Consider the following 22,970-nt stretch of genomic DNA (forward strand, 5'->3'; position numbering starts at 1 on the left):
TTCCCCGTTCTCAGATAAAGAATCTTCTCCATCGTCTACAATGGTGTCAAAAATATATTGAATATACGCCTCGTATTCTACAGCGCTCAATATGTAAAAGAAAAGGCATTCAAAATTTTGATTTGTCAAAACATTTCATTATGTTATCTTCTGTTACCTTTTATATGCTCTGGAATATATTTAGAGTATCGTTGTATGTATTTTGAAGCCTATTTCATCTGTGTACATACAAGAATTTTCACGGTTAATAAGTATATTAACATCCTTAATTGAATGCCTCTAAAACATTAAAAACTAGTAAGTGGACATACGGATACCCCGGTTTTTTGTTTATTTGGTATTTTTTGGTTATGTGTACTACGGTTAAATAAAATTTATTATCTTCGGTGATATACTCAATTTATCTTCTTTTTTGTTACACTTAAAATCCTAACGATAAACCGAACTCAACGCGGGTTTGACCGGCATGCAAAGTTTCGTTAGTTCTTTATAACTTTAATGTGCTATCTTCTATTTTGAAACTGTGATCGAGACGAAGGCTTTCACTTTTACCGAAAATTTTTAACGTCCATTAAATCCAGCCCTAAAAGCCAAAAGGATGCAAGAGTCATTTTATTTCAAAATTTTCTTTTTATGAAGAAATGTTCCTATAGCATTTAGTTCCATTCCTGCATCAAAAGTAAACCTTAGAAAAAAAGTCCCCTACATCGTTAGGGCTCGAAATCAAAAAACTACCTCTTTAGATAAAAAATTTAAAAATATTTGTCGGTCAGTGCTCGAAATTAAAAAAAAAAACCTCTTTAGAAAAAAATTTAAAAAAAAATTCCTTGGCAAAAGTATGTTTTTTTACACATTTATTAAATAAAAGTACACATCATTTACCCCCACTGATTCTGATTCGTTCTATCTCCTTTAAACACATTTTTGCAATTTATGCCCAAATTAATCGTTTCCATTACGTTGACCATAAATAAGTTTTTATGCAGTTCAAAATTTATAACTGTTATTTAAACCTTATTAACTACCTTTAATATTCGTTTGAATTTCGATTAAGTTTTTGTCATTTTGATTGCTGTTTTACTGGTCACAAAACAAAAAGGAAATTTGTTGTAGCTTTTGTTACTAAAACGAATGCTGTTTTTATTTGGCTGAGTTTGTGTAAGAGCCACTACATCACAAATATACATATGTACATACATATCTATGGATTCATGCTTCATGCTTCTGCATTGTACTCAATTTTTTTTTTGGTTGGCCATTTGTGTAATCTAAAATTTACCCTAAAGCGCAATATTTAATAATAAAATTGACTTCACATTCTTAATTGTGCTCCAAGTGCTTTAAATGTCAACTTTATTCGAGTAGCTCTGACCAAACCTCCCCACCTCCACCACCACCTCCACCGCCACATGCACTTCAGCACACTTTTGCCGTAACCATTAGCCAGTTGTCTGAACTTTTGTATTTAAGTAATTTTGTTGCTTTTGCGGTTGCTGGCATTTGAGTGCTTCCTTACCCAGATTCGTAAGCTTAATCAACGCCAACGGACATTGCTTGCCCAACAACTCAACGACGCTGCACACTCCGCCCGATTGCCGTCGACCACCTGACACAGCAATAATATTTAAATTTAATTTTAATGCTCACATGAGATGCCACTTTTGCAATGAAAATATTTTCCTACAGAAAATTCCAGATTCGGGCAGTCAAAATATAAATATCTGAGTGAATGAACGAATGAACGAAAGGACAAATGAATGAGCTGGGGGGTAATGTAGGCAGAATGTTTTTGTAGTTGGGAAGAGCTTTTGTAGCAATTTAACATACACACACACACACACACATACACACACACTTTAACGAAAAACCTTATTTAAATGCTCGTACATCTGCATGTTGCGAATGGAGAGAAGTAAATTCAGTCGCCACTGCTGTGCTTCATTTCCCCTTCCCTACGTTAATTTACGTTTACGTATTTATTTTTTTTATTGCGTTGGTTGGCGAAACAGGGAGAGTAGTTGCGGTGCCCCACCACTGTTATGCATTTATAAATGAAACTCAACAACCGAATGAGTGGTCTGAAAATATTTTGGTTTTGAATAAAAGGTTTGGATGAAGACAGTAACCGAAATGTAGCCAAAGAGGAATTAGTGATGGCAAACTACCGATTGTATCGATAATTATGGTAGTGGACCTAACAAACTATAATGCTAGAGAGGATTTGTGCGCTACGAATTTTGTGTGGAGCAGCATAGAAGAAATATCTCTTTCCGCATAGTGCAAAAGTATTTGTGCAGCCCCAGAATTGAGCAAGATAGCGGTTCATATATTGATTGTTCAATGCACTTCAGCCGCCACTGAACGCTCATTCCCCACCTGACAGTTTCATCCACTCAAACAAACGAAACAAATCAACTACAGAAAAGTACCAGAAAAATATGTTTTATAGCACATAATTGGAATCATTTCAATAAAGAAATAATACTAAAGGATACTTCCCTAAAAAATGTACTGGCTGAGGATAGGCTAACCAATTTTTCAGTTGCCCAGACCCCAAGTTTGAAAAATAATTATTAGTCTTCACTTTTGTTCACTTTGATGAACATTTCTTAACAAAACTTTTACTTAACCCTGGAAGGTCACGGCCTATGTGAACACATTTGACGAAGCATGACTTTCCTGGGCTAAAGGCACTCATTTAAATAAATAAACACATCTGAGAATATTGTAATGTCGATAGTCAGAACCAATGATGTTTGCGATAGTATCGATGGTGCAATCGATAGTTTGTCATCACTAATGTATATATCCATATACATATGTATATCTTAAGCGACCTGCTTCGTTGAGCTGAAGGGAGTGCACGAGGGGAACGAAAAATTCGTTAGTAAGTGAAGTGAGTGAAAAATGTCTCAATTTGTTTTGGGTGCAAATATTTTTCGACTGCAATGTGGCGCACAAGGCGATAAAATTGTTGATTGTGCTCCGCAGACCAATTTGGCATGCGAAACCACAGGAGAGCAGCAAGAATCAACACATTTGAACGCAGGATAATCCCCTACAGAGATACGAAAGGGTTATTCATTAGGATATATTTGTATTCAAGCAAAAAATTTAACGGCTACTAAAAAATTTTGCGAAAATTAAAGACATTTATGTACAGCTCTGATTTTGACTTTAACTTGTGAATGTGTTTCACAAAATAATTTTTTAGGAATACATAGTAATCATATTATTAGCAACCGACAGAGCCTAGCTAATACAAAGGACTGATTTCCCACAATTGTGACCCCGACAACAAGCGGAAGGACTTTAGCGGTCACGTTGAAGCAACCTTGGGGAAAAACATTGCGCAATCAACCACTGAAGGTGACCCCGACCAAAAGTCACACCGCACACAACCATCAGATGGCAGCATACTTATAAGGACGAGGCATCACCAACCCTAGTAGCATAGTCTAGTTCCAGGCATCGATGAGAAGATATTAAGAGGAAGGTGCCTCTCGTGCCATGTTTCGTCGCACAGCGGCAGAGCCGAACTACAAGTATTGGGCGAAGCCGCAGACCCCTTGTATGATTTATGTACTCAGACCGTCTCTTGGCACTCATGTAGCTACAGCATCGTTCGCAAATGCTCAAGACGGCTTGCCTTCAGACGTAGAGCAATAACTAGCGTACATTACAAATACCTGAAAAAGCTTTCGAACAGCCGACAAACAACTGCAAGAAAACATTTTCCGCCACGTAACGCCAACAGGAGCAGATCAGTTTTTCCCATAAGCCCAGCCGGAAACATTTGCTGGCTCTACAAAAAGTTAGATAACCTCGCTCAAAATGGCACACCTGGTCGTAAACTTGCGGAAAACAAATCAGAGAGGCGTTAGCGGTGGAAAGCGCTGCTCTTTCACCATGGCTACGCCCCTTTATTACAGACCGACACTCTTGTACCCACAACCAGGAGTGTGGATGTTGTGCAGTTAATTAAAATTCAGCATCCAAATGAATCATCAGCATTTTGGGAATTGCTTGCCGAATTTCCCAGAGTTACACGCCTCGATGGTGCACCTACGCATATTACACATACAACGCAGCATCACATAAAAACTACACCTGGTGCTCCAGACAGTAGGCGTGCTCGTCGATTAGATCCCAGTCGTCTAAAAATTGCGAGAACTACATTTGAGAAGATGATCAAACAAGGTATTGTAAGACCGTCAGACAGCCCATGGTCTCAATCCGAAAAAGTTTGGAAAAAATGCAATAAAGTATTAAAAAGAATTATATGGAATTTTTTTTCAAATTACAATTTTTCGAATAAACCGAAAACCGGTATTGTAAGAAGCCGAATAAAAAGAAACACCTTAATTAAAATACGTATCTTTTAAGAATTGCCTTCTGCGAAAATAACTGTGAAGTTAGCAAATCACTTCAAGCATAGCCTTTTCAAAGCAGCTTCAAATTGGATGGCCCTGTAAACAAAATGTGCACAATTTTATCACCTTTACAATAAAATCCATTCATTTCCAACGCCACATTTGGTGCGCATACATATATACATATGTATGTATATATGTATATGACCCTGTATCGGTAATTTAGTAACCTCAGATGTATTCCATCGAAATTCCTGAGTAAAAACTTTACCAAACTATTCTTAACGCTTAGTAAATGTACAAAATGAAACACTTGATTGTGTTGGACTAAACCCGAGAGGGTATTCGTATGTCCCTTGTCTGACGGTTTTCATCTGCTATGCGAAGCCACCTCAAGGGAAGTAACTATTATTGAGCTGTGCCGGTTTAAATGGCACCCGAAAATTTACATTTGCAAAAATTTGTTTACATTCAAGTTTAAAACAGACACATACATATGTACATACATACGTATGAATGTTATTATGTTATTGTAAGCAAATGCAAATATGCAACGTCGAAAATTGAACAATCATGAAAATTAAAATCGAAAATCTTGAATTTTTGCTGAATTTGTATTTGCTCAAATTTACTTAGCACAGCTGGCGACATAATGATGTCCAGCAGAATACAAAAGTTCATTCTTATAAGTTTGTAATGCATGTATGGACTTTGTAAGGATTACTCGATATTTACTTATGTATGTACATATGTATGTAACAATACGAATGTGCGCATTTGGGTAAATGTGAATATGATTTTGTTGGTGTGCTTTTTTTGCTTTCGGGTGTGTTTGCACACATAAAATATGGCTTAACTAACTATCAATTGAAATATGCACATTTGCAAGTTGCAGACTAATGCAAATATATTTTCACGCATATAAATACACACACACACACACACACGCAAAAACTCTAACTCAACAATACATCCCTCTAGAAAATGTATCTAACTAGAAGTTAACTTGCAGTTGGGTTAGCAAGGAAGTAAATGACAGTATTATCTCTATATTTCTCTCGCCAGTATGCAGCTCTTAAGAAAATGGTTAAGAAAAAAATTGCAATTATTTCGTGTTTGTGTCCAAGGAATTTTCACATCTGATACTGACACTTCAATATACCTCAATTTTTCGTTTTTTAATTTAATTTTTTTTTATGTAAAAAAAAAAAAAAATGTACATGTATGTATTTTTCTTGTTTAATTTAATTTACTTCTTAAATAAGTAATGCCAAAAGGCGAACAGCATAGGGGTAAGAACCCTTCGTAGCCGATCTTTCAATAGGTTTTTCGAAAGTCAGTATACAGCTTTCCAACTACCATTGTGAGTTGAAAGACAGTTGCCAGAATTTCCCATATTGGTTTGTCATAACTAATTAAAAGTAAAGAATTTTTCCTCAAAAAAACTTAATAAAAATTGATTAAATACTTTTTATCAATTGATATTTTTTTCTGCAGGGATACGAGTGTGTAACTAAATATGAAAAGCATTTGTTAGAAGCTTAGTGAAGCGAAGTGAGATAAAAATTTTATTGACTGGCAGCGCAGGGCAAAACGGCGGCTGATAAACAAAGAAAATGAAAGTGTGCTGACCATTTATGCCTAATTTCATATAAATGAAGTGCTCTTCAAAATACAAAATGTAGTGATTTAATGTCGGTAAATATTGCCGATCGAGACTTAAATTGCCTTGTGGCACTAAAGCTGTGCAAACAGATGCAGATAAGCCCAAAGATATATGTATGTACATATGTGTACGTAAAATTGCATATGCAAACATAAAAATTATTTTAATTAATCATTTTTATCATCACAATGACACGAATACATTTGCATTTGAATATTGGCACTTTTTTCTCCCAATTTTTTTTTATAGTTAATTGACATCTCTACCAATCTAATTGCATTCGAATGCACAAATATTGACATATTATTATACAGAATTTTTAAATCTAAATACAAACAAACGCAATGAAATTAAATTTGCTTAAAATATCGCTTTAACGAGTTGCGTCAATCATGTACATATTTCTTCAATAGAAATAAATAATAAGTTAAAAACAATAATAAACTAAACACACGGCACTAATTAAAATGAAATTATAAAAATAATTATTTATTTCTTAATTTTCTCGTAGATGCGTCACACTGTGTTATGGGCATAGAATTTTAACGACAAATTTTTCAATGCTGGTTCAGATATTAAACTTCCGCTGAGCAAACGATTTTTTTCTTTTTCAATGGTCTAATTGTACACATTTCCAATACAGATAGGGCATTCTCCAACCAAATTCTGAGATAGGGTATTTTTGAATGAAATTCTGAAATAGGTCCTTCTACAATCAAATTCTGAAGTAGAGCGTGCTTGAAAAGTTTTCTGAGATAGGGCTTTTTTGAACTGATGGGCGAGCTAGGTCGATCTTCCACTCAGCCATCGATATCAGGCGCCATTTTGGGTATAAAAAAGTTCCAAATCGAAAAATAGAAGTCCATAATTAGTGGCACTCCTTTTAAAGAAAAAGAGGGGGTTTTTTCCCCAGAACGAAATATAAACCACGTTTCTACAACAAAAGTGCAATACTAAAATAAAATAAACCAGTTTAACTTGGACACTAACTAAAATTTTGGTTGGTGAAAAAGTAGTACCAAGAAATTTCTTACAAGTAATGCATATTCCCTATTTTTCAAAAGTACAATTTTTGCAACTAGTCTCGAGTTGAAAAATTAAATGCCATTTAATTTAAAATGAGACCTGTGAGTAAGCTGCAAATTAGTTTAAGACGTTTTGAAAATTTTATTTTTTTTTTGAGCACTCGAAAAGTTATCCTTAGAAAAAAAATTAACTTGATTTTCGGAATCACCGAGCAATTCTACATAGGAATTGGATAGTGTCCTTCGGTGAACTTAAAAAAAATTAAACAAAATTGTGATACAGTGTTATTACTCCAAATACCAAATCTGAGCAATCAGCATCCTTAGGTAATGTTTTGGAAATTGTGAACATCATGCTTCGTGAGACCAAAATGTGTCACTTAGGTATACACATTTTATCGTCAGTACGCGATACTAACTACATATGTAACTAATGTATTGTGTATAAATTCATAAAATTTATAATGCCCTCTAAAATTCTTAGGGTAAAATACACAAATCCTACCTGACCCGCAATTCATAAAACCCCAAGATTTCCTTTATTTCTGAATGCATAAATAACTACTTTTTAACATTGCAAATATTCCGGAAGAGCTGCTCACAACTACGGCGCTCCGCGGCTTACCCATTAGTATTCACTGGCGATATGCATAACTTGCAACAGTCAAACATCAGCCGACAAACCAACCACCTTGTATCTATCGGTCCACTCACCGTGCCAACTGTACTAATGGTACTGGAAATATTTGCATAACGTAGAGCGGCGCATTTTAATTTGAAACTCAAAACTCAACTTGACTTAGTAAATACAACTGACTATTCGCTGCAGGGTAAAATGTAGTAGGCTTTGCTAGTAGAAGTAGAGTAGTCAAAAGAATAACTCTAGCCGCAAAACGAAAATTTGTAATGCCCTTCATGCCAAAAGTGTATTTGTACTACCAGCATCAGCTGGCCTTAGGGTCAAAGCACTATGTTCGTACATATGTACGTACATTAGGGTGCATCACTTGCCATACAACAAAAAATAAAATTCGGTACAATTAGCACTAAATATTTATAGCAAAAAGATCAGCAGAAAATGGGTATTTTTCTTGACAGAGAAAATTTAGCTCGGGTTACGCCATGCACATTATTTTTGCGCGTAACTCGGTACAATTATTAACGTTGGCACACAAAATTAATATGTTGGAATTTTTTTTTATCGGACTAAAATGACGAAATTCGAAAACTCCGATATTTCAGCAACTAGTTAAAGCCGCCAATTTGCTCCAACTCTCTCAACAATCTCTTTTCTGATTTTTAATTAAATATGTTTTTAAATTAAATTTTTTTTTTTTTAAGAAAAATCTATATCTTTTTTCATTTTAATTAAATTTTTAAAACTTGTTTTATGTATTTTTATTTTTTTATTATTATATTTTAATTAATTTAATTTAATTTTCTTCTAATTTTTATTATTTTAAATTTTATTTTGTTGAATTTTATTCTCTACCTTTATCGTTTTCAGACAGTCATGATCTCTTTAGTAATTCACTGATTGGGTTCGCGGGACCTTTCAGTTTACACTTCTCCCGCAACACAGTACGCCCTCCATTTGAGTCTGAATACTTATTTATGTAGAATGAGTTAAAAGTTCGGTAAAAAGTTTTGTGAAACCAAAACTAGGCGGTAGTCATAAAACAAAATATTCCAAAAATTTACGATTCGCTTAAAAGCTCATCAAATTTTGGTACATGGATGTGGCACCTTAATGGGCATAAAAATCTTGCGTCTAATTTCCATATTATTCCTTATTAGTTTTTGTTGTTGTGGTTTGTCGCAAAATGCTTAATGCCACCGGTCGTTGTTTGCCATCAAGGGGTCAAATCGTGTCATAACATGCCACCACCACCAAACAATGCCTAGCATCGCATTGCATAGAACGTAAGTAATAACAACGCCACGTCGGATTCTCCAGTTCAACCTGATAACTTGGCCAACGAACCGTCAACAGATTTCTCTGTCAAACAAACCGCAAAAGAAATTTGAAATTTTAATGCAATTTAAATAAAGACAAGCCAGCAGTGGCAACAGAACTGGTTATAGTAAATACGTGCATACATACATACATATGTATGCCTATGTAAGCGTACATAAATAGAATGACAGAGAAAACCAGAAAACAAGACAACAGCAGCAACAAAAGCAATGACAGGTTGGAAAAAGTGCATGCTTACATACACACATGCAAACAATTCAAATGCAAATTCAAATGAGAGACAACAAAGTGTTTGCAGCTCTTCAACGTTGTCATGAAGGGATTAAAATACGCATGGAATTTGTGCATCGCAGACACAGATAGGACGGACAGGACAGGCAGGATAGGACAAGACTTAGACATTGCAGCTGACGCCAGCGCCAACGTCAGACTCAGCGTAATGTTACTGCTTTAAAGCCTTTATTTGTTCATTTGCTGATAAACACCCATAACAACAACAACAACAACAAGTAATAGGCATGGCCACAGTACTTTCAAGCTTAACCATTATACATAAAAACAAACTGACTGTGCGGACGAAGCTGTTCTCCGAAATCTGAAGAAATATTGCCTCTTGCGGCGACAACTAAATATGCACTACCACAATAAGAATGATATAAATAATTGTAAGCCTGCAAAGGGAAACAACAAAATAAAATACATAGCTTGATTCAATTAAATTAACACAATGCCAACAATAACAACAATAAAAGTCACTATGCTGTTGCAAGTAAATGTAAGTAGGACAAGGCAAAGCGAAGAAAACGCTGATAGCTGGGGATGGACATAGAATGCGAATTCGACAAAAGTGTTGGAAATCAACAAACTAAAAATAAAATAACCAATTCAGTCATTCATTCCATAGTTGGGTCGTACAGAATTACTGCAGGTGGTTTTGCTTGCGAATGCCGTAAGTTAGTATCTACCAGTACTTTTGTCAATTAATGTTATTTTTTAATCAATTTTTAAATCTGTTAGTGTCTCTAATCTAATGACTTTAAGGTGAAGTGTCATAATTGTAGATATACACAGGGTACAGGGTTTTAACTGTATCTAAACTTCTTACCAATATTAAAAATGTGGATGTTTGCATGTTAGGACTTACGGCTCTCTCTCTTCAAAATTCTGTTGCCTATAATTGAACAGCCGAAAGTTAACGTAACTTAATGCCACGTCGAAATCTGTTTCATTTTGATTCTCTAAGTTCCGTTAAGTTAAGTTAAGTTAAGTTGCCATAATCAGCCGGATTTAGAACAAGTCAAGGGTCCATTGTGATAGCACATTGTGATATTTGTCTATGAACCTTAGCAATTGCCGGGATCCCGTGATTAGTCCCGGTAATTTAGATATTCATTATTTTCCAACAACTTAACATGAAATAATTGCATCAATATAGTTTGAGAAGCTGTCCCACCATATAACAAATAATAAATAAATGGGTTTGAACCTACTTTATTATTTAAGTTGAAAAATATTTCATTAGTAACAAAACAAAATACAGTAATTAAATTTATTTATACGCATTTAACAATACTTTAGCGTGTACATTTCTGATAAATGAACTTAAGGCATGTCGAAAAAATAGAAGTTCATAATACTAGTGGCAGAAAAAAAGAAACGCCTTATTTCAACCAGTTTAGCCTATATTTATTTTTTTTATTTAATATTTAAATTTTTGTATAAAAGGTTGCGTGACACCTCCAACAAAAAAAAATATAAAAGCAACGTTACTTTTAGTCACTTGAAACTTGCACTTTATCCTCCTGTAATTTAATGGGCTATACTTATAAAATTGCGTCCCTAAATTTTTTCTAAAAATTCTGAGTAAAGAAAAAAATCAAAACACACCAAGCAATCAATATACTCAAGACACTATGGGCCTAATACAGTAAAACAGCGTTTTTAGTTTTAGAATTTTTTTACTTGAACTTTATAATTTCAAAGATATAATAAATTCTAAAAAAATATTTAAAAATTCAGTGCAACGTAGAATAAAAATGGGAACCAAATGAAAGAGAAAATTCTGTAGGATTTAAAAACATTAAAATTTTTCGGGTTGACATGGACGAACAGGTATTCAAATGCCCTTATAAACAATTTTATTTTTTTAAGCTAATAAAGTTAGAAGGACTATATTCGGGGACGTTGTCGAATTTATATCAGTCCTTAACATATAATTTTTTCAAAATAAATATTGCAAAATTTCAAGGATATTCAAGGATAAAATTTTTAAGGATATTTTCAATACCTTATGAATCAACAAACTTAATCTGTTCTTTCTCTACAGAATTTTCCCTTTAATTTGATATCCATACTGTTTTCCTAAGTACACTGCACTAAATTTTTTAACCATTTTCTGAATTACTCATATTATTCAATTTTCAAAGTTCTTTTTAACCGACTTCCAAAAAAGGAGGATTTTATCAGTTCGTCGGAATCTTTTTTTTTTTTTTTATGTATGTTACCGCATAACTTTGCACCACGTCAACCGATTTCAATAATTCTTTTTGCAACGGAAAGGTAGTGTCTCAGAGGTGGTCCCATACTAATTTGGTTTAGATCCGATCATTGGATCATGAAATATATAGATATATATATATTTTTTTTAAGTCGGTTTTTTTTTTGCTAAAAATTACTTGTTAAAAAATCCTCTCGTCAGAGAGAAAAACTTAAAACGCAATTTTACTGCATATATTTGGCCCATGAATTCGCGAATCTATTGATTTTTGTGTGTAAAATTGCCTATCGCACGGTGTTATTGTACTATGTATAATTAGCTAGACATATGAAAAAAAAAATACTAAATATTAAACAAAAGAAATATAGGGAAACTGTTCAACATAAGGCATTATATTATTGCCACCGAGAGATTCTTGGCAAAGCGTACTACCTAAATAAGGTGACCAACTTGTTTACGAAAGGGGGGCCCTAGGTGCCGTCTCTGTCAAGGTGCTTTGCAAAATATATTTGGCCAGTAGGCAAGCATAATTTTGGTAGATAAAGTTAAGGTAGATGGCAACTGCGTAAATATGGCTGACTATTTTAATAAATTGAAAATTGTTTTGTTCTTTTCAGACACCTCACCAATACCCTCCGAACTCCTTCCTACTAACACAAAACCCAAAAAGCCACAATGAGCAGAAGAGAGCGTTTATTTCATGAGTGGTTCAATTTGTTCGCACTGATCTGGATGATCATCACAGACATCTGTTTCAATGGTAAGTTATGCACATTTTAATCTACTTGCAATGCAATAAAATATTATATAAAATTGTTAAAGCTGTTAAAGTGTAAGAGTTAAGCAACACGGAGGTCAATATGCAAACATTAAAAATGTGTTAATAGACTTTTGAAATGCGTTTGGGCGTACTCACCAGCAAATGGAAATTTTAATTGCCATCTGTACAAATACATATTTAGTATATATGTAAAATAAGCCGTTAAAATGCGGCTGCTTTTATATCCTTATACAACATACATACATATGTATGTGCATATAACTTTTTTCAATGGCAACTGATGCAAACGAATTGCAGTTATATATTTTTCTGACATTAAATATCCAAATATCGCAATTTGTTAAATGTGTTACTCTGTAAACACTACAAATAAGGAAACTCTGAAAATATTTGCTTGCGAAAAAAATTGCGTTGTGAAGCATTTGCAAAACGTCAATAAATACTCGACAGTAAAAATGCAGCAATAATTTTATGTCCGCAATGCAGTGTAGCTGCAGAGCAATGCAAAAGATTTTATAGTACTTATAAATGAAATCGCGGTGGAATTACATATAACTGAGGGTGGGCCAAATTTTTAAGGAAATAATTCTATGTAGAAAATATTCACTACGGTTTGTTAAAAATATTAGAGTGGAATTTATGCCCTTAATATTGAAATTGGTCACCTGTATCACGTTTGTTCAGTATATTTTTATACCATTTGTACACATTTATAAAGGTATTTCTTAACCCTAGAACACTAATGTTGGTCAATCGTGGTGAAGTTTCTTGAAAATGCATTTTTTTAATTGAATTTTCGTTAATTAACTTTTGTTTCATTTTGCTAAGAAAGTATTCAAATAACAACGTATGGAATACTTTTTGACGATCTATGCTTTAAAACTAAAAAAAATCCAGCGCTAAATGTATCATAGTCGATTCGACTAATTACGCGGTGCTGCTACAAAAAGAAGTGATGAAATACACCCGAAACAAAACCTAGTGTAGGTTGTAGGTATTGTCGAGTATGTACTACACAGTTAATTTACCCCGTGTTGGTGAAAAGTAGCTATCTGGGTTGTATGCCGTAGATGGCTGCTCCGATGCTGCGGTCAGTCCTGCAGCTGTAAGCATACCTTTCAGGAGTTTGGTCCTTCGTTTTCCCAGTTGATTGTGTTGGGGAAAATGAGCTTGACATTTCTTCTGAAGTTAAATGTCGATAGGCACAGCCTTTCTCCTAACGGTTAAGGCTATTTGTTAGTTAAAATGTGTACAGGACGCAGCTCAAAAAGGACTCCGAGAGCCGCATTTAGTGTTGTTTTCATAGCGCCAGTAATGTCCCCGCAGGTTACTCTTTGAAGCTGGAACAGAGCTGGGCCTGTGTGGATCATGTTTCTAATTTTAAGTTAAATAGAATGAGTTTGGAGATGGCATCATACATCCACCTTACCAATTTGGGTTTGATGCCCCACTTTCACCCCACTAGGACCGCCAGGTACCGGTATAGATTCCATGAGGGTTTGTCTTCAAGGAAAATTTTCAGATATCTTTCCGTTTTAAAGAAGTGAATCTTATCTCCTTGAACGACTGGCTCTAGTAATTTGTAATTTCGCCTTTTCCTGCAGAAAATTACTGTGCTAATCTTCTTGGGTATTACGTTCATACCGCTATTTCTCAATTATTTGCCGAGTATGTTTAGCGTCTCCTCTAGGAGGCTAGGGCTATAGTATTCAAACCTCCCTGATCATGATGACAATGTCTTCGGCGTGGCCCTAATTTGCACTTTTCGCTAAGTAGGCAGAATAGTTCGTCTACCATCATGGACTATGACAGAGTGGAGAGGAGTTGACCTTGGGGGCAGTTTTTAGTAGTTGGGGGCAGTTTTTCATGGCTAAGGATCTGACTCTTTCCTGTCCAAGAAACGATGTAATGGTTCTGGCTCTAAGAACATTTGCTATCGAGCGGCGTACAGATGCATCAAACTCTTTGCGCCGGACGCAGTTATCTATTAGAGAGTGTTCCGTGTTATCGAAAGCACACTCCATGCTCAAGCAGCATCGTACCAAAACCTCTTTGTTCTCCATGGACCTCTCAATTATCGTTTTAAGACTCTGAAGTACATGCATAGTAAAAATTCCTGGAAAATAAGAATATTGGTTTATATGCAAAGAGTTTCTGGTAAGGAGACTATAGAATACCTGAGATGCTTGTCTATGATTGCTTACCTAGCTTTTAATAGAAAGACGCGGGACTGAAAGAAAAAGCCTTAGCATTTAATTGGTCGTATTTTGATTCAAAACCATAAAAAAGGTTTTCGGCATATAGTGTCAATTCAATGCGGGGGAACAAGAGAACCTCGACTTCAAAAAAGTTCACAGACAATTTGTTTTCTCGCCTTAGATGTGTCGGAGTCCAAAAAGCCTGAAATATAAGTTCCACCCTTTCGTACATACATAACTGCACATACAACTGTGTGTGATTTTTATTTGTATTGAAAATATCGACAAATTCTCCATCACACATTTCATATGTGGGTATGTATGTAGTAGATATAGTAAGTTGCTTTTACTATTCTCATTGTTTTTTGGTTTTAAAGTTGGTTACACACCAGCAATGCAGCAGTTAATTTAACTTTAATCACATGCTGGGTTATTTCATTTTTAATTGTATTCACCGCTTTTTTCCCACATTGCTGCAATGCCATATTTAGTAGTAGCTGGTCCTGCAAAACCACAGCTCCAGCAGCCGTGTCAACTTCAATGGCAAAGTTTATTACCCAATCTTTGATCATAAAAATGCAAAACATTGAAGACAGTAAGAAATACAGAATTAAAATTAAGCGGTCGGAGGAGGGTGAGAGAGGTATTGCGAAATGCAACGTATGCAAATTTCAGTTAGGGCCAATTGAAATACGCTCGCCGGCTGCATATCGGTGGCAGATAGTTGGACAGACGTCCATAAGCTGGCGTGAAACAGGTGCTGCAGCTGTAGGCGATTGAGTTATAAAAAAAATGCAATGAAGCGCGGAAGAATCAGGGGTTGCGGATGATATGAAATTGCCTCGTTTATGTAGTATTATTTATTGCGAGAAGCGACGTTGAAATTGGCGCATTGGGAATGTGAAAAAGACGGGCACGGCACGGTTGCCTGGTTACTCAGCCATCTGCGTTATATTGGATTGTGCGCAGCAAGTAAGCAGAAATATCAATTAAAGACAAACAGAAATTAAAAAAAAAAGTTAATGAAAATGGTGAAATAATTTTAAACAAAACCAAAAAAAGGAAAGTTCCTGGTAATAATAGTGCAGCGAATTAAAATACAGCGGCTCCGCTGGCGCTCCAGCTCTGAAAGTATTAAACTCGGAACCCGCTGGTGTTGGCAAAGGTAGATGGAGGCCCCCACTGCGATTGAAATACCATTTATTTTAATTTTTTAGAGACTTTTACTTTGGTGGCATCAAGTTTTTGCTTGAAAAGACCCCTAGTAAAATATTCCGAAGAATAATTTTCTAGAGCATATAAATCCTCTAACGAACTTCCAAATTTGTTTTTTTTGCTGGATTTCTTGAATTTAGGCTCGGGACGACCCTTTCAGGCCGGAGCTAATGGGTTAAAATGTTCTATGAAAATATTTCCCAAGCAATTTTAACTCTTAACTCTTAACTTTGCCCAGACATTTATTTTAAGAAGTTGTTTCCACTTTATAGAAAACTACTTAGGCCGGGACATGAAAACTTTAGTAGGCCATAAAATAAAAATACGAGCTAACTTTTGCAAATTCATCGAGTGTTCTATTGCTGGATAGGTTACTTTCAGGAAATATTGGCAAAGTCCGGCCTGGTTTGAATTGTCATAAAATTGTCGCACAGTGCTATCTGCAAATGGATAGCCTGTGGAAACTGCAATTCTACAACCCCCTGAAATAATAGCAACCTTGCCAGGGATAATATAGAAGTAATAATTGGCACAGGTAATTACGGGAGTACCCTCTGCGACGTAAATCAAGGAGGTAAAATCTTAATGAAGAGTCGGTGCGAGAGAGTGGGTCTTGATATCGAAAAAAGATACCTATAAAGGTGAATCAGGTCGTTGCCAATGTTTCCCAATACTAACATACATATGTATGCATATATTATACATTGTATACGTATATATAATGATGTATGTAGTTATGTATATGCTAAGTTCCAGGTGCGACACCTAAAAATAGACATACATATGTACGTATGTATGCACATATTTTTTATCGCATGCTTCAGATTTTATCATCCTTCCACTGGTTGCCACGAATTGCAATAATTCGCAATCCACTATACACAAGTACATATGTGCTCGGCCGATTTTAATTCTATATTACTATATTTTTTTCTCGTTTTTTCTTCATATATCACGTATATATGTAAGTGTATTTATTTCATTTTCACTTTCACTGCTGCAGTGCGGTAATTAAGTAATTGAATTGAAATTGTATTGTGCCACATGCCATACGCGCGCCAGTTGCTCAACATTTCTCAACGTAAATTGCTGCAATAGGCAACCGTTGTCCCTTCTCAACACCTGCGAAATGTATGCGTAAAATTAACACATTAAGTCTACAAGCAATTGCATTAACTCAATAAAGCACAAGCTTGCATACAAAAATATATGTATAAGTACATATAGACACGCATGCTGTTGCAATCAGATTATTATTACAAACTTCACTCATTGTTGCTTTGTGTTTGTTGTCATTACTATGTACTATGTATATATTGTTATCATTAGCAGCATTTTTCTTTATTTTTTGTTGTTGTTGTTTATTTTTATTACATTAAATTTGTCAATAATGAGAATGGCCAATTTGTAAAAATGTGTAATGTGCCACAATGTTGCATGATGCCAACATTTGCTCATGTCATAATGTGTTACTTAATGAAGGAATCTGCATATTTTTATCACTTACTAAATGAAATTTATTTTGCCTCTATATTGGTGTTATGTTGGCGATATGTAGTATGTGCATATGTATTTGTTTTTGTTGTTTGGGATGCCATAGCAATTTATAGCAATTTATATACTGCAAGTGATGAGTTAATCTACATACTAAATACTTATACATTCATAGATATGCGTGTAATAAGCGCGTTCATAGGTTAAAGTGCATTATCGAAAAATGTCTGATAAAGCCTGCATTCAAAATGTTGATTGCTTTGCATGCTATTAATTTTTTAACCAACTTCCAAAAAAGGAGGAGGTTATCAGTTCGTCGAAATATTTTTTTTATTTTTTTTTTTATTTTTTTATTTTTTTTTTTATGTATGTTACCGCGTAACTTTGGACCACGTCAACCGATTTCGGTTAAAATCCGATCAGTGGATCATGAGATATATATATATATATATTTTTTTTTTTATATGAGAGTTGAAGTCAATTTTTTTTTTGCTAAAAATTACTTGTTGATAAAGCAATTGCATTTCTGGCTAGTATATTCCAGAACGAATGGATAAGGATTGAACCAAGAGCTTGTATGAGCAAATCCAATTTTTGGCAGTAAATCTCAGTGACGCGGTTTTGCAGAATGACGATACGCGATTTTGTACTTTAAACGACGATATTTATATTTAAGCTACTGGGCGAATAAGATAATGATTAATTTTTTTTATCCATTTGAAACAAATTGTAGGATTCTTTACTTAACTTTAGCTTTTAATTTCTTAACTTCACACTTATGTATGTACATAGGTATATATCCGCTAATCGATCCTTATAACTTAAAATATTTCGTATGAAATTTTTTTTAACCTTTGCCTTTTTGTCAGTAAATATTGAATTCCACTGTCAAACTAATTTTTAAGTCCTTCATTACTAACTGACTTTTTCCACCAAATTAATTGCAAATTTTTGTTGTAGGTTCAAAACATAAATATTCGCCGAAATTGTAGCGGGTTTCTTACATATAAAAATAAATTTTGTATATTCGTTATATGGAAACAAATGCCAAACAAAAATTTAAAAAATTCAACGGTAGTTTTAAGCCACTTGAAGCGTGCACATTACTAGACTAAAACTGAATGGGCTCTAAAACAGCGTACACAGAAAAATTCTAGCACTTCTGGGAAAAAAGTTTGCAATTTGGGTGAAAAGCTGTTGCATTATTTTGTAAAAGTTTTAAACTGGGGCTTATATGAATTTTGTTAGAGAATGAACTGTATTTTAATCGTAAATTCTTAAAAATAAATAATATCACTTTGAAAGCGGGGGGCTATAGATATGTGCAATACTGTACATATTGCATATTGTCACCTGAGTGGAAGATTGAAAATTGGAAAAAGTGGGTCACGTAGTATGGGTACGTTCGCTAATCAGGACTGTCAAAAATATGCCAGAAATAACTGAAAATAAGCGCTATAAAAAGCTCCCTAATTACCAAAATATATGCTAAGTCAATGAAGTTTCATTTAATTTTTTCAATATTTATAGTCACACAATTTATAGTCACACCATTTCTAATTAAACCATTGTTAACTTAACCAATGTTAAGCTTGAGTTATTGGGAATAGTTTTTGGTTTATTGTGTTAAAATTTCACATCGATCGATACACCAGCGACTGAGATATAGCGAGTTTAAATAACAATTTTGTTAAAATTTGTTATCACAGATTGATGTTTTAATTCGTGCAACGGAACGCCACAACTTATATATCGCGTTCTAAAACGTTTTATAACCGGAAAAAAAGAAAAAAGTCCCTTTTTATTAATGATTTCTATGTAAAAGGATGCGATCTTTCGACCGAGATAACTTGAACCAATATTAAAGAAGGCCATAGTTGAGAAGAATTACAATTAAATTTTCGTTTAGAATTTTCTCCATGAAAATGGAAACATTTGGAAAACGAATAGAACCGTCAGATAGCCCGTCAAAAACTCTATAGAAATCATAGTTTTCGAATTATTCTGCCCATTTTCCGTCTGCTTTCCAGCTAGTCGAAAAGCAGCTTGTTTTGCACCGCCCTGCGCGCCTAAGACATTTGGCGTGAATCGCCCCATATGTAAAAGTTTGGCCGAGCTCCTCCTCCGATTTGTAGTGTGAACCTTGATGTTCTCACACAAAGCGGTGGGATCTCCAGTTTTATACCGACTCCGAACGGCTATTGTATTTTGATGAGAAGTCATTATAAACAATCTATGAAATTGAAAATGAAAAGCGTGGGGCGCATGTAATACACTTGAATTGATATGAAAAGTAATATATGTATGTATGTATGTGGGTATATGAATACCGACCGCTTAAAATCGATTTCAAAGTTCTACTTTTGCTGTAGAAATTTTAGGTCTACGTTATGTAGTTTGACTATTGTCAATTAAATTGAATGCTTTGTGTTGCATGCGCTCCACGTTTTTCATTTTCAATTTCATAGATTGTTTATAATAACTTTTGCTAAAATTTCAAAATCAAAAGTTATCAAAACAAATTCTATGGGACTGAGAAATATTATTTTCTACTTTTTAGTCCTTTTATAAAAGCGTTGTATATTAAAAAGTTTTTTTATATTATTTATTTTCTATATTTTTGCGTTATTGCTTTCATTAGGACTTGAACTCGGGCCTTGCGAAGTGGAAGCGCGCACCACTAGCAACAGCGGCCACTACACCACAGCGGCTTGGCGGCCGCACACACACATTGTTTACTATGGAAAACCATATCATATTTAAAAAAAAAAAAACAATATTTTTCTATACAAATTTGAAATTCGTGGGCATGCTGGTTTAACATTTTTTTTAACTAAGCATTGTGAATATCAAATTCGATAGTTAAACTTTTATCAGTGGTTAACTGCATATGCACTGCGAATTTGGCCCCTAGTGGTACAGCTGTACCAAATATTGCAGTAGAAGGGGTACGAGAAGGGATTCTACAGAAGTGTTGAAATAATTATTTGAGTAAGAGCAGCCTCAACATTTAAAGCATATATCACGCAGGCGGTGCCGTGGGCAAAAGCAAGTAAATCAGCAAAAACCCTAAATCCACATTTTTTCAATCCGTTTAAAACAGTTTCTGTTAAAAATGGAATTTGCCTAATGAATCAATATGCCATAAAAGAAACAGTATTCGTAGTTGCGTATATTGCGAGTATTTGTATTTTGTATTACATAATCAATTAGAATTATGGCTATATTTTTTGCTACATGATTAATGCAACTGAATTTACAATCACACAAAAACCAGTCAATAGCATTCAGTTGCATTTATACAATTCATACATACGCTGCCTGTGTATGAAGCGAATGGGAGACATTTTGCAACCAAATGTAATAGTTGGCAATAGCTTCTGCCTAAAATAAAAATTACTTTTAGTCTTAAAGCAATACAGTCGTCGTTATTTAACATTCGCCTTCGATTCGCTGCCCCACTTAACACTCAGTTTGTATGTATGCCTGCAGCTTAATGACACTCGTCTACTTTGCGGTTGGCGCTGCTGAAATCAGCAAACGCGTTCCCACAAAATTGGCTAAATGGCTGCTGTTCATGAACGCCACTTAATTATGTGTCAAGCGCAGCAACGTATTGTGCTAATGTTAAGGCACATACATACATACATACAACCATGACGGCAACATAAGCCAACTTACTGCACCTCGCATATATGTTGTACGCATACTTTGTGCGGCTTTTGCTGATGTTGTTATGTCATTATTTTGTGCAATATTTAATTTTTTTTTTCAAATTGCTATTTTCTTTCGCATTTTGCATTGTCAGACATCTCCACAATTCATTAAGTTTTTTGTTAGCCATTTAATACAATTCAACTGGTTTTTGCAACTGTTTTTTTCGCATTTTATGCGCTGTTAGCTGGGCGGGCGAAACCGCATAATAACCTGCTGCAATGTGTGTGTATGTAAGTAGGTGTAGCGAATTGTCAATCGTTTGGTGTCTGTGCTTAATGTCAGACCGCTTGTTGACATTGCAATGGCGCGCAACGTGGCGATGCTGTTTCTGGCACCTATACGCCCATATAACGGCACTGTTTGTATGTATATTTGTGCAGCGTGTGGGCGTGTTTGTGTGTAAAATTTATTTTCTGAATTTTTTTACAATGCTTTTTATAGCTATTGCCGTTTTGTGACAGCATACAGCAATATAAAATAATTTTCATAATTTAAGCTTAATTAATTTCTATAATCGCATTTATTGTTATCTTGCACTGCAGTTAAAATAAATATGATGAAAAATTATAATTTTAAAACTACGCATTTCAAAGGTTTACTGGCCAATGTTGCAAAAATAAAAGCAAAATCACAAAAATACTTAGTAGCAGAGTGCAAAAATTTAATACAGCATATCTGCGAATTCATTTACTACTAGATTTTAAATGTTGTTAAATATTGCAGTTATCAACTAACATCGTTTTTGTTTTTCTCTTTTTTTCTTCACTTGCCTACTTGCCCTCACCAATTGTTACTTATACGCTATGTCACCCGCCAGCACACTGTTTGAAGGATCTGAAGATTTTCGTGCCGGAGGCGGTCATCATGGGCAATGCAGCGACGCTTTCGTGTCAATACGATTTGGAGCAGGTATGTTAAAGTGTATTTATAAATACATACATACGTACAGTGCCGGGCAAAAGTATTGGCGCAGAGAATTTATCGCAATATACGCAAAGTTTTTTTACGCTAATTTATTTCGAATATTTTTTAATAAAAATACAATTCGTACTTCACCAAAAAACATAACAACTAAATGTCTAAACTTTGTGCAAACTAATTAGCAACTTTCTATTAAGATTTTTTAGTAAAATTCTAAATAAGCAATTTTATAGGTCATTAAATTTTGGTGCAAGTTTGAAGTATCTAAAAAATCGTATTTATTTTTGGAAATTTTTTTAATAGAGGGTGTTGCTTTTTTTTTTTGCCATACAAAAAATAATTTTACATACTATGTAAGGAAGAACCTGAGTGAAAAAAATTTCTAAAAATCAACGCGATTTTTTAGCAACTTCACGCTTGCAATTTATTATACTAAAATTAGATGGGCTATAAAACTGCATACTTAGAATTTTGGAAAAAAAAATCAGAATAGAAAGTTGCAAATCAGTATGCAAATTTATTGAATTTTCCTGAGTTTTGCACAAAGTTCAGACATTTAGTTTTTATGTTTTTTGGAGTAGATCAACCTATGTTTTTGTAAAAAATTATCGAAAATATATAAATTCGAATAAAAAAGTTTTCAGATATTGCGCCAATACTTTTGTCCGGCACTGTACACATACACACTATAATAAAATTGAAACAGGCCGATGTCTGTAAATTATATATATTAAAAAAAATTAATTATGGGGGTCTTTATTAGAGCAATAGAAGTCCAATCAACAATTTTTAGAATTTTTGTCTGTCTGTCTGTATGCTTGTATGCGGACTACTCGAAAACAAATGCATGACATTGAATGCATTTTTCACCGATGTATTGCTAGAGGTCTAATGTAATAGGTGGCTTACACCGTGCATTTGACTCTCGAGTAAATATTGCAGTTTGACTTCCAGAAGAAAGAGGTTTAAAAAGACTTACAGCCGAAAATATTTTTGAGGAGGTTGCCACATTTTTGAAAATCTTTATTTAATTTAAATTAAGTAGTATTGCAATTTGGGTATCAAACTGAAGAGGTTTAGGAAAGTTTACTGCCGAAAATAATTT

General features: G+C 34.4%; 1 protein-coding gene across 1 annotated transcript in view; it reads left to right on the top strand.

Moving 5' to 3' along the window:
* LOC118737719 overlaps positions 1-22,970 on the top strand; it is a gene marked incomplete in the record, with an annotated part of 336,238 nt that overhangs the window by 275,741 nt on the left and 37,527 nt on the right. Inside the window, 2 exon segments of the mRNA XM_036468426.1 lie at positions 12,157-12,299; positions 21,762-21,853. Of these exon segments, the coding sequence (XP_036324319.1) occupies positions 12,215-12,299; positions 21,762-21,853 (177 nt within the window).

This window comes from Rhagoletis pomonella, unplaced genomic scaffold, assembly GCF_013731165.1.
Source record: "Rhagoletis pomonella isolate Grant_MI unplaced genomic scaffold, Rhpom_1.0 Rhpom_scaffold_00004, whole genome shotgun sequence".
Lineage (NCBI taxonomy): Eukaryota > Metazoa > Arthropoda > Insecta > Diptera > Tephritidae > Rhagoletis > Rhagoletis pomonella.